Raw genomic sequence first — 13,380 nt, 5'->3', positions numbered from 1 at the left:
ACCTTTTGCTTTGTCGATAATATTGCAAACCCTTGGCCTTCTCTCAATGAGCTTCATGATGTAGTCACCTGAAATAATTTTCTCTTTTTCTGTGGTGGAAAAGTCAGGTTGGTACACAGCTGACAGCAGTATTTTGACAACTTCATAATATAGCAAGAACCAATCAGGTCAATTGGTCCAGAAAATTGCAAATTGTAAATGTGTGCAGTTGCAAAAACCATCAACTACTCCTAAAAACTGTCCTCAACTAGACCTCAACTATGTCCAACAGTCGCTGTTTATTGAATCTGATTTGTGGGTTCAACCAGCCCCACGCTATGACAGAGGTCCAATAATGTCTGGTAGTGCCAGATGGATTTGACACATTGGGATAAAAGGACAAAGCTGAAAGAGCAGTTCAACACACTGATCTCCAATTGAAGCTCCTGCACATTGGATCTGCAGTAGAGACTGACAATCATACACCTGGTAAGCAGAAATGTTATTACACCACCAGCAAGAAAACCAACAACAGAACAAAAGCAACAACAAAGTCAAATCTGGGTCTTTTACCCCAACAGAGCAAACAGGCAGAGAGGTTTTTATTACTCTTCAATTATTGCGTAAAAATGTAACTAAAAGTTACAGCTGCTTACGTTTCTTTAAGCAGGTGTGCTGGGGTCCTCCTAAGGAAAGTTTGAAACTTCATTTCCTTCATGCTGGTGAACTTTTTACCAAATATTTTCATCAAAGCTTCTCCATCACTGACAGGGATTGTTTGGATCTTCACACTCATCTCCACCAACCCTAAAAAATGAGTCTCACTTTGCTCATATAATGCCAGGAGTGTCTCCATATTCCACAAAAGTCTATGCAAACATGTAACAGTATCCCATATTCATATAAATATTAATGATATTATAACAAAAGCTGTCACCAACACAATTGTCCCAAGTGCTTTTTTTATTAGTTATTGCAAATGCTTGATTGCAGTTCTTGCTAGATGACAAAACCACTTATTAGGTTTAGAAGGAAATGACTTTTTCTACATGAGGTAAAGTTGGAGAGCTGTTTCCCCAAACTAAATGAAATCATCATTTGAAAAACTACAATCTGTAGTTACTCTGAACATCTGTGTTAACATTTGAAATTGGAAACATGTAAGTGTAACAAACATGTTAAAACATAAGAAATCAGGAAGGGGCATGTATAGGAATTTCTTTTACTTATGTATTAATCACATTATTTTATTGTATGATACCTTGGTGTCAATGGATTTTAACATGTCTCACACTCATACAGTAAGACAAATGCAAATTCCTCTACTGTAAAAATTCATTTGACTGCCTGCAAAAAAGGAACTGTACAGTGCTCTTCCTCTTTTTAATAAAAATATAAGTAGAGCACAGGAAATATGTGGCACTCTGCCCTAAACATTTAGGATAAAGTATGGCAGTGAGAGAGAGTAAAGAGTTATAGGATCTCTGCTTTGAGCCACTAAAACTCCTAATATTAGCTATTCCCGCCACATCAGGCAGCTTTTTGATGATTAAATTTACTGCAACTGGAAATTCACTTTAATATCCAGTAAATTACATGCGACAAATGTTACTGAATGAAACTGATGTTATCAAAATGTCTAAACATAACAACCGGTTTAAATTAGAACTATGTCACCTTTATACTTCCTGAAGGGCTTGGAAACCTTGTGATTTTAACCTCAGTTGGGCTCAGACCACACAGTGTTGTCTCTTCCTGTTAAAATGTATTTCTACTCTCCCACAACAGAGCATTAGACTCTCCCCAAAAGAAAGCTTCACAATCGGTGTAAGACCATTGACTTCTCCCTCATCAACATACTTTAAGAGTAGTGTTTTCCCCCTCCAACAAAAGGTGGACAAATAAAAAAGACAATGACACAAAAGTAAAGATACAAACACAACTTGAATGCAAATTTTATTTGTTTTATTTTTTGCCATATCCTCCACAAAACAAAACCTTATCTGCAGGTTATCACAAAGCACGAGTCTATCTGGTGGCAGCGTACACAACATGTGGCTCCAGCTCTCTCTGTGTCACAGGCCTCCGGTTTCTTTGGACGTTTTTCTGGAAGTTGAGAGCTGCGTAGTTCAGATCGTCTGAGCTCACATTCTGAAAACCAGAATATTTACACAGCTGAGTTTGCTACGTATATATCACGTATTTGCTGATATGTGGGTTAAACCAAAAATGATTTTACATAAAATGTGATTTTTAGAGTTTAATACTAAAACATCATACTGGAAGAACACCTGTGCTGTCCAGTGTTAAACACAATTCAATTAGATTATACAGTAAAAAAAGAGTTTAGCTTCAGTAACATAGGCCAGAAATTGGAACTAATGCAGCTATGTAGGTAAAGATGTCTTTTAAAAAAAACATTTTCAGAGAAGAAAACAAAAATCTTCAGAAGAAGGAAACTACTGAGCAGGGATAGCTCAGTAGGTAGAGTGGTTGCCCTACAATTGGGAGGTCGGGGGTTCAAATCCACTGAACAGCTACCCTGAGATACCCTTGAGCAAGGTACCGTCCCTACACACTGCTCCCCGGGCGCCTGCTTAGTGGCTGCCCTCTGCTTCACTGAGTGTATGGGTCAAATGCAGAGGAAAAACAAGCAATTTCCACATGGGGATCAATAAAGTATACATTATTAATTCTACAGTTACCATGACAAACTCTTAGACACTTCTCTTTCCAACATTAATATATCATGACATATTGGTTGCGCATTCTAAGGAAAAAGAAAACAACAGGAACAACAAAAAACAAATAAACATTTACCTTGTTGCTTTTTGGTTCTTGTTCTGCCACTAAATACCAAATACAAAAGTGTCATTAGTTCATTATTACCAGCGTACAAGAGGAGGTACAAGATTTACCTGCCAAAAAGAAGTGAAACAAATTAAAGCCATGTGTACCTTTTTGAAGTTTCCAGATTTTAAAAACCAGAATAATAACCACTATAGTGAGTAAACCAGCCAGACTACCCAGGATGGTGCTTAGCAGGTGTGTCATTCTGTCAGACTCTTCTGCAAAAAACAAATACAAACAAAAACCCATCAGTCCACTTTAGTTGGATTGATTGAAACATAATATTGATATTAACTTTTAGCAAAATTTTAGAAGCCATAAAATAATTTTACTTTCCGTCTTAAAACCCTCTCCTTCATTGGTTTCACCGCCTGTAAAGAAACATGGCTATTATAATATTTTGTGATTTCCTTTTTGTCTCTGAGCTGATTTTGGATTACGTATGAACATAAAACTAACCTGGAGGACAAAAGTCCTCCCTACAAGCTTACCTTGAATTCTTAACTCGACTGCATTGGAAATGACCGTATGCTTATTCACATAAAATCCACAGAAATACAGCCCGACATCAGATAAATCCACTTGTGTGATTTTAAGAAACACAGAGGTGTTGTTGGAACTCATATTGAATTTTCCATTTCGAAATCCATCACAGAATGAAGCTTTGCCTTGAGATCCATACATAGCAGCAATGCAGCTGGGCTTAGTTCTGTTGATAACTTTGAACCAGTCTGTCTGTGTTGGATGACTCGAAATGTTGGAGCACTTCAACGTGACTTCTTCATCAAGTTGGACCTCCATAGTCTGAAACTCAGAACCTGAAACAGAGATCCAGCCTGGAATGAAAGAACATGATGTTTATGTCTGAACCTACAGTGTTACAGGACAACAACATCAACTACATTTGTTTACCGGCGTTTCTCATTCCATTATTTGAGAGTACTGAGGTGCCAGTACTTACTGAGGCTGGAGAGAAATAAAGCTGTGCTCAAGACGAAGCTCCTCATCATGCGTTTAATCCTGTAACTGCATGGATAGTTTGTATCACACAGCTCTTATATGGGGGTTAAGAGGGGCGGGGAGTCTTTTGTTTGTGTGTGTGTGTGTGTGTGTGTGTGTGTGTGTGTGTGTGTGTGTGTGTGTGTGTTGGCTTTATATTTTGTGTTTCATCTTGCCATTGCCGCCCTATACAATGCAATAGCTTTGCATGTTTTAGCTTAAGCGAATATCCATTAACATAAAATTTCCACTTTATCATTTTACATTATGTCTGCTTGAGATACGATTTTCAGAAAATTATACAAATACTTAAAAATCCAGTCTGCAGCTTCTGCAGTTAGAAGTATTTATGTGTTTCTAGTCCTTAAAGGTCTAAAAGGAAGCAAGAAGGGGGTACATTGGTTTTATGCTTGGTGCATTTATTAAGGATCCCATTTATCATGTATTATAATGTCTTATAATCCAAACTTCAGCTCTAAATTGTCTTTGATCTAGTGACACAGGACACAAAATAGAAAATATGAAATGTACACAAGTATTCACGACCTTTCCTCAATACTTGAAGTGCTTTTGGCAAGCTCAAGCTGCATCAGACTGGACGGGGAGGATTGTGCGCAGCTATTTTCAGATCTCTCCAAAGACATTCGGTCGAGTTCAAGTCTGGGCTCTGGCTGAGCTACTCAAAGACATTCGCAGAGTGGTCCAGAAGCCACTGCTTTCTTGTCTTGGATTTCTGCTTAAGTTTTTTGGCCTGTTGGAAGATGAGCCTTTGCTCCAGTCCGAGGACCACAGTGCTCTGGAGCAAGTTAATATCAATGATGACTTTGTACATTGCTGCATTTATCTTTCCCTCGACCTTGACAAGTCTCCCAGTTCCCACAATATAATGTTGCTACCACCATGCTTCATTGTAGGGATAGTATCCTTGTAGCATTATTCTCAAAAAGACTTGTGGCTGTAATTGCTGTCAAAGGTCCTTCAACAAAGTATGGAGCAAAGGCTATAAATTCTTATGTATACTGTATGTTATCCTTGACCTAGCTTTGACCCAATATTGGTCATGTGAAACATCACATAAGCCAAGATGAGAAAAAAGGCAATTATCATCATTCATGGTCAAGGGTGAAACGTCTGTGAGACCTTGCCCCACCTCATCATGTGACTTGTTAAAGTTACTGGAGGCAAGATATGAAGAAGAGGTTGAATTTGAAGGGAAGGGATCATAAGACTGGATTATAAGTGGCTGACAGCTGGTGTTGTAAGCCACCACCTCTGTTCAATGGCATTCTTGAAAATTTTGCTTTGCATTTTGTACAGATATGACCTTTTTACTCTAGTATCACCATGAATATGACTTTTGTGGTTCCCGTATGTCCTTAACCTGCTGTTTGAGCTCTTAGGTATAAGAATACCAGTCCTTTATTCTATGTTGTTTTTTTGTTCACATTGTGGTGGCACGAAGGAGGATAACCAGTGAAGGTGACTAAGGCATGTTGACAACACCGCCTGGGGAGGGAGCTACACCCCACGAGAGATTTCTATAGCCAATGTGGATGTTATACTAGCTACCAAAGCCCACAGGCTCGTTATTAGCAAGCAGAGGTGAGGCAGATCAATTTTACAAATCAAAATTTATTAGGAAAAACTATTAAAAGCATAGAACTGTAAAATCAGAGAACTTCTTAAGGTAGCAAGGCTGAGAATGCAAGACTGTTAATTAAAGCACTTTATTAACAAACAATGACTAAAACGACAAGGCTCGCTGCCACAGTGCTACCCTAGTAAAATAGAAGCTCGATAGAATAACTAAACAAAATGGTGGAGACCGGCCACTTGAGGTGGCAGCCTACAGAGAGGAGTGCCCAAGGGTGCCACCAATTACTCACCCGTGTAGTTCCACTGCAAACCTCACTGTCACTCACACTGCAATCTAAGTGGTGCAATCTACCTATTCCTGCTGTGTACACTCTCATGCATCAGGGGGGTATTCCATCTCACGTGGCTAACCCCACAGCAAGAGGCCGTACCTCCACTAAAGCAACAAAACAACAAAACATATACAATATTAAACAATTCAGTAAAAGAGATAAACAAAACAAATACAGCCTAAGATACACTTCTTTATAAAAGCATGATTAAAAGACCATGAAACCATGAGTCAGTCAAGGCCAGTCCATAAGCGTTTATAAAATGACAACAAGACTGAAAAAAGACAGCAGCAGTGGCACAATCCACTCTCTAGAGGGCAATACTAAAATGAGCAGCTTTCCTGAAGAATCAAACCGCTCTGCAGTGCTTAGCCATCTATCACGCTCGGCCACCTTGGATGTGAAAAGTATGCCAAATTCTCCGTGTGGTAGTGAAGCGCAGCTGTTTCTTATAAGGCCTCTAATTATCTGCTGGGAAGGTGTGGATGTTAGCGTTCCATTCGCGGACGTCATGTAAAAGCCTATCCAAAATCTACTTCACTACAACAAGCTAAACAATTTCAGTGAATACCTGAAAATATTTGGCTCTTGACCAGACTATGGACAAAGGTCTTCGCTTTGTATAAGTTCAAAGCATAAATACTTTACATGTTTACCTTCACACAAGTAATGTGACAGTGAGTGAAGTGATTTACCATTGTCAGGTGAGACTGGTATATCCTTTAAACGGAACTGTGTGTTTGTGGTTTCTGGTGAATACGTTATTTTTGGCTCACATAGTATTCGCACATAGTCACTTCTGGGCACTGGCATATTCTGTGATTATTTTATAGTATTTCAGATGTATAAATATAGCCGCTGGTTTTAATAGATCATATTAATGTTGATTTTATACTTTTTTAAAGCATTTTTACTATCGAAGCCTCATGATTGTCACCTCAGTTGCGCCCAGACCACATGTTGCTCTTTCTTCCTGTCAGACGTCAGACTGACATATGTATGTCACTCCACCCACAGCAGACCATTAGATTCTCCCACGAGGAAGTCAACAGACATCACTCTCATTTCTGACTCACTCACTATAATCACTTAAAGTTTTTTTTTTAATTTTATTTTTTTATCACAAAAAATCATCTGAAAATAACAAAAAAGCAGAGGATGCAAATATGGACTGGATGCACATTTATTTAGTTATTTTGTAAGACATTTATGTGAACCACGACACATACAAACAAAAAGAAAAAAATCATCAGAAAATTAACAGGAATAAGGTATATTCTGTTCAGAGCTTGAGCTGCAGGCGCTTCCTCAGTCTATCTTGTAGCAGCATACACAACATGAGGCTCCTGCTCTCTCTGCGCCACAGGCCTGCAGCTTCTTTTGGTCTTTTTCTGGAAATTCAGAGCTGCGTAGTTCAGATTGTCTGAAGTCATGTTCTGAAAATCAGGATATTTAGTTAAACACTATATGAGACAACCAAGGTGGATTTGTGGGTTATGTGAGTTTCAGAGTGAGATTTTTAGAGGTAAATATAAATAAAAATGAGAAACCACATATACAGTACAAATTATTTTCTTTCTTTTTTTTTTCCCGTTTTGATTGAAAAAGTTAAAAAAAAGTCCTTTTGGAAAAATGAACGTGTTTAAAAAGCTTCCCAGACAGGAAATATGTCATAAGGACAAACTCTTCACAGTGAACGCTTCAGCTAGCATTTTACCCACATTACATTTTAGAGTTATAATTGGAGTTTTGCAAACTATAGATTTTGCCTGTTTTTAAAAAAACAAACAAAAAAAATTAACTTTTTATTTAGTCTAGATGAACTATTACTAAATAATTTAAAGTTATTAAGTTTTTCTACATTTCTGATATTACTTAAAGTCAAAGAAAATAAAAGATTACAATTGCTTGCTTGGGTTTACTCTATGAAGCAACAGGTTGAGGCTATTCACAGAGTAATTAGGCATTTCAATGAAGCTTTTGAATCACAGAAAACAGTTGTTAGTTGTAAAAAAAGAAGAAAAACTCAAAAAGTGAGTTTACCTTGTTATTTTCTTCTTGCTCTCCAACAGCTAAATGGAAATACCAAAAATTATTGCTTGTTATTAACAACTAAATACATTGTTTTGGACAGGTTAATCAGTTTAGAAGATGAGTGAAGTAATTTGTAAGTAACCTCACCTTTTTGAGATTTCCAGATTTTTAGAACCAGAATAACGACCACTAAAGTGAGCAGACCTGTCAGACCTCCAAGGGCGATGATTATGAGGTTTGTCGTTCCACTGGGCTCTTCTACAAAAATAATTAGATAAAAACATAATTTTTATGATTACTTTAGATATACTATTGATGATAGTGAAATAACTACATGGAAACTGAAAAACATATTTTGAAACAAAAAAATCAATCTTACGATCAGTCTTATTAAAATCCTCCTCTTCTCTGGGTTCACTGCCTGTAAAGAATCATCGTTATAATATCATTTTGTGATCGCATGACATGTTTTCATGCTAAACATGATCAAGAAACGAAACAAAAATATCTAAATCATGAACAAAAGCTTACCTTCAATTCTTAACTCAACTGCATTGGAAATGACTGTGTGCCCACTGATGTACAATCCACAGAAATACAGCCCGGCATCAGATAAATCCACTCGTTTGATTTGAAGGAAGACAAAAGAGACGTTGGAACTCATAGTAAAATTTCTGTTTCTAAATCCATGACAGAACGACGCTTCGCTGTCAGAGCCATACATAGAAGAAACACAGCTGGGCTTAGTTTTATTGACCACTCTGAACCAGTCTGTCTGCGTTGGATAGGCGGAAATGTTGGAACACTGCAGTGTGACCTCATCCCCGTGCTGGACCTCCACAGTCTGAAACTCAGAAGCTGAGATCCAGCCTGAAACAGAAAAACAGATACAACATAGCACTTATTTATGTAATGGACAGATAGAATTACATTTGTTTAATATTAAATCAGAATAATGATATGCTGTACTTACTGCGGCTGCAGAAAGCCACTGCTGTTATTAAAGTGAACCTCCTCATTCTGCGTGTAACCGTCTTACAGTCAGGAAACTTTATGTTCTGTAGGGGGGTTTCATTTCATTAGAAAGGGGTGTGGTATTGAATACATCATGCCAGGAGATTTGAATCTACACAGCCTATTTTCATCAGTACCGTTTAAAATGTCAGGCAGCAATTCATTCACGCTCGTGCAGGTTTATAGAAGAGTTATCGACGCCTTGTGTGGAAGTAACAGCACACCAGAAAGTGAGACAATAAACATGAATCTGGTGCTGTGCTTTATTGGCAAGAGAAGTTGTTTTGAAGGTATGCAAGACTCTTATTTGGGTACTCCCCCCACGCGCTAAGAAACCAGCTTATTCCACTTATGTCCAACTGCAAATATTCACTTCTGTTTCTTATTGCAGCCCATGAGCGTCTTATTTGTCCTCATAAAGATTCAGGTTATCCATTCTTTGCTACACAAGTAGATGATGATACTTCCTCTTTCTGTTTGCTGCTAATCATTATCAAACTTACCAAAGCAGCATAGTGTCAATAGTACTCAGTCAGCTATGTAGCCTTTTGGGATACCAGTGCCCAGTATGGAGGGGGTCAAAGGTGAACAGCCACAAACACTCTGAGGCACTAATGTTTATTCAATATTTGTTAGTAAGAACGCTTTTTAATAGTTCATTCTGTTCTATCTCGTGTTTCATGAACAACATGTTCCAACATGTTCTTTTTTTCAGCTCTTTTTTAATGTAGTTATCACAACCTCTGTTTCCTTGTCATGTCTAGGTTATATCACTTAACTAAACAGTGGATGTATAACAACACTGAACCCTCTAGCTGATGTGTGTGTTTGAATGGGGGACTGACCAGGAATTGCATGTCAATGAGGCCAGTAAGTTACGTTAGGTGCTTTCATGAAAAAATGAAAAATTTATTATCATTTATATTAAAAACAAATTGTTATGCTCACTTCTAGCTCTGGTATTTTATTCTTTAATACCAAATAATCTGTATTTATCTTATACTGGGTCTGATAGGCCCTTGGTTCATCCGCCATCTGAAATGAGTCTGCAGATTTTCTTGGGAGTTGCTGCCTTTTCTAAACAGAAAACTGACCTGAATGTGGGGCTTCTGTTCTTTTAGGGAGATGAGTTCTTGCTCACAGGTAGAAAACACTGGAGTGGAAGGAGCATTTTTTACATTCAATAATCTCATTTTATGAAACTTTGGATTTGTTTGATATGAGCATTCATATCAAACATATAATGCCATATACATGGAAGAAAATGGGAAAAGGGTTTATAGGCCTAGTTGAATATATGCAAATTTAGGTTTGTTAGAAAATCAGACAGTTTATATCACAAATAGCTCTGTTTGTGGATGCAGCTTCTAATACTCTATAAGACCTCCAAGAGTCTTCTTTATCAGCTGATTCTCTGAGATCATAGTCTGGCTCTATGAGTCAATCTCAGCAACACGACCACCTGACTCACCACACATTTCAGCTAGGAGGCACTCCAGATCTCTGTATACTTAAGAAGAGCTGAATTCCACTGCAGTAAATATTTAGCCTGAGTCAGTTTTACTGGTGTTTTAAACAGTTTGAACAACTTTTCACCAGGACATCATTCTTTTTGGTCTGAAAAGAACTTTGAATTTGCTCTCTGTGTCAAGTTCAATTAAACTGCATATAACTACATATAACTGACAAACAATATTAAATGTTTAGTAAACAAATGACTTCATGAGGACTTAAATATAAATTTGTTTCTCAAATATAAGTGTTTAGTCTCATATACATAGTTACAGTCAGGTATTACAAAAAAGACTTCCACGTATTTATTTTATTTATTTTTTTTTAATTTTAAAAATAGATAATATAACTGCATGACTATTTAAAAAGTGGAGAAATGTAGAATATATTTATTTGACATGTGTGGCTTTGCTGTTAAACAGATTAATTTTTCTATGACACTGAGACGGAAGTTTAAAACAACACACGGGGTGACCCTTTTAAGAACCAATCAAGAGTAACCCAGTTTTTATGCTGTTGGCTGCTCTTTTCCTCCAAATCTTCAGTTGACGAGACCTCTGAAAAGATGCATCTCTGTATCATCCTCTGTGGGATATGTAAGTGTCTCAGTAGAAGATTCATGTATATTCAGGTAGGGTTATATTTTCATACCTGATTATGCTTCTTTAACAATGTGTATTTTTCTGACACAGTTCATCTGTCAGCTGTGATCCAGTCAGCTACAGTCAAGCAGGAGACTGGGGTGAGATTTGCTGCTGTTGGGGACAACGTGACTTTGCGTTGCTTTTATGAAAGCCAAGTGGCGATGCACTTCTCCTGGTACCGACAATTCTTAGGAAGCCAACCTAAGCGCCTCTCTACAATTTACAAATATGATAAGCCATCTGAAGTCCTCCACACATTGGAGAAGAACCCTCGTTTCTCTGTGGAAAGAAAGGAAGGGACCAATCATCTACAAATCTCTGGTGTCCTTCTCTCAGATTCAGCTACATACTACTGCGGGAGCTCACATTCCAACATGGTGGAATTTGGAGAAGGGATCTTTCTGAGTGTTCGAGGTATTTTGCTTCTATTTTTCATGAACACCTTTTATTCCATGTTCCTTTAGCGTTCCCTTGCTTAGACTCTAGGGCCGATGTGCCATTTCCCCCCAGTCACTCCCTCCAGCTCTTCCAAGGGGACACTGGGGCCTTCACAAACCAGACAAAAGATTTACTCTTTCCATTGAGTCGTTGTCTGCCTTGTCTGAATGACCTCAACTGACTTATTTTCTTTTTTTAAAATCCTTACCATCCAAAAAGATTCGTGTTTTATTGTCTAAATATTATAACTGGTATGAACTGGTTCTGTAATGGAGCTTTTCTACTGTAACTGAGCACTCAAATCGCTTTAAACCAGCAGTCCCCAACCTTTTTTGCGCACAGACCGGTTTATGTTTTCACAGACTGGCCTTTAAGGTGTTGCAGATAAATACAACAAAATAAAACCAGTACCAGTACCAACCCCCCCCCCCCAATATTTATTCATAACACACAGGAAAAGACCTATGGAAACCAAGTAAACAATAAAAATTTCACACGTGATGTGGATTTTTATATTTCTACTTACCTCCTTTGTTTTTTGTCCTCTCCACTTATTATTTTTTTTAGTTCACCTTTGCCTTATCAGCCTTTGTCTATTCAGTGTAGCCTACTGTGCATTTAGCTTATATTTTTTTTCATCTAGCCAGTTAGCGAGTATATTTTTTTACCTGCCGTTATTGTGCATTTTTTTGGTTTTTGTTTATTTTGCAGTGTCCTTTTCTTTGAAAACCTGTTAATATTTTGTTGGTGTAGATTGGGAAGATCATCAACAGTATGTTCATTGATACATGCATATACATTCCAGATCTACAAAAAATGACACATAAAGCTACTTTCTCAAATTTCTACTTTTTTTCAGCAGCTAATCACCAGACAATTGACCAAGAACCAGCATCCATGACCATCCAAGTTGGTGACTCAGTGATGTTCAACTGTACAGTACACACTGGAACCTGTGACGAAGAACATAGCGTCTACTGGTTTAGACGCGGATCTCACCCAGGAATTGTTCACACATATATAAATACAAGTAAACCGGTCTCTGTGAAGTCTCCTTCACAGAGCTGTGTGTACCATTTGCAGAAAATGAACCTTAGCTCCGTTGATACTGGGACCTATTACTGTGCGGTGTCCTCCTGTGGGGAGATACTGTTTGGTAATGGAAGCAAGCTCATCATCAGCGATGATGTTAAAGACCAAGATGCTGAGGTAAAGATTTTGATGTGGCTCTCTATCATTAGAGCCGGGATTCTCTTGATCTTTCTACCCTTGTGTATTTGTGTATTTGTCAGAAAGAGCTGTTAATTCAGCAAACTTGTGTTACGCAAAACTTAAACACAAGTTTATTTGGTCAAGAAGAAAATAGATGAAGAGATGAACGGGTGTCAACATGTTCATGTACTCAGTCGCAATATTTGCCGTTGTACATTTTTATTTTTAGAATATAAGTTTATTACTGTAAAGACTTTTAAAAAATTGGACGCAATTAGTAACACCCACCCAGACACAGGGCATTTCAAAATCTGTATTATAGATTTCATACATTCGTTGTCATAATGATTGATTACATTTTCACATTGTGTTAGAGTTTGCTCATGTTTCATTTATATTAATTTTTTACATGACTGTATAAGTACCCTAAAGTGTGTAGTTAGTTTGTTGACCATCCCCGTGTATACACATATAGTTGTAACTGGAGTGATAATATGTTTGTTGCTTAATAATTGTTAAAAATAAAGACGTATCAAGAAACTTGAAATTTCTTGTTTGACTTGTTTCTTTTAGTAAATGAATTTAACCCCTTCATTCCTAATTCACAAACCATAAGCTCACACACACACACACACACACACACACACACACACACACACACACACACACACACACACAGCAAAATAATGCAAAGAACCAAATTTTTAAGACTGAGAATCCTTTGCAAACAGTAATAGTTAATTAGTAATCAGCAAGTTTCTAAGCAAAAA

General features: G+C 37.5%; 3 protein-coding genes across 4 annotated transcripts; 1 reads left to right on the top strand and 2 right to left on the bottom strand.

Moving 5' to 3' along the window:
• Positions 1–2,007: 2,007 nt before the first annotated feature.
• On the bottom strand, positions 2,008–3,839 carry LOC146675394 (uncharacterized). Of its 2 annotated transcripts, XM_085402525.1 has the most exons (6): positions 3,791–3,839; positions 3,321–3,665; positions 3,162–3,200; positions 2,937–3,047; positions 2,800–2,828; positions 2,008–2,130 (listed from the first exon to the last, which is right to left on the bottom strand). In XM_085402525.1, exons 1-6 carry the CDS (start codon positions 3,837–3,839, stop codon positions 2,008–2,010), a joined length of 696 nt encoding a protein of 231 aa, XP_085258651.1. The 2 variants fall into 2 exon arrangements, with proteins under 2 accessions (XP_085258651.1, XP_085258650.1); XM_085402524.1 differs by lacking the exon at positions 2,800–2,828 and having other exon boundaries at positions 2,008–2,165; positions 2,928–3,047.
• A 3,101-nt stretch (positions 3,840–6,940) lies between these two features.
• Positions 6,941–8,809, bottom strand: LOC146675393 (uncharacterized). The gene is made up of 6 exons (XM_085402527.1): positions 8,764–8,809; positions 8,322–8,660; positions 8,170–8,211; positions 7,938–8,048; positions 7,800–7,828; positions 6,941–7,192 (listed from the first exon to the last, which is right to left on the bottom strand). The coding sequence occupies exons 1-6, from the start codon at positions 8,807–8,809 to the stop codon at positions 7,070–7,072; spliced, it is 690 nt and encodes a 229-aa protein (XP_085258653.1). The 3' UTR covers positions 6,941–7,069.
• Positions 8,810–10,881: 2,072 nt separating this feature from the next.
• LOC146675392 (uncharacterized) lies at positions 10,882–12,703 on the top strand. Its single transcript, XM_085402523.1, has 3 exons — positions 10,882–10,912; positions 11,009–11,374; positions 12,258–12,703. Exons 1-3 carry the CDS (start codon positions 10,882–10,884, stop codon positions 12,701–12,703), a joined length of 843 nt encoding a protein of 280 aa, XP_085258649.1.
• Positions 12,704–13,380: the final 677 nt, after the last annotated feature.

This window comes from Rhamphochromis longiceps, linkage group LG3 (assembly GCF_057381845.1).
Source record: "Rhamphochromis longiceps isolate RC_006_pf linkage group LG3, R_longiceps_female_GT1.1, whole genome shotgun sequence".
NCBI classification, from domain to species: domain Eukaryota; kingdom Metazoa; phylum Chordata; class Actinopteri; order Cichliformes; family Cichlidae; genus Rhamphochromis; species Rhamphochromis longiceps.
The sequence above is the reverse complement of the archived record's forward strand: the minus strand, read 5'-3'. Positions and strand labels throughout refer to the sequence as shown.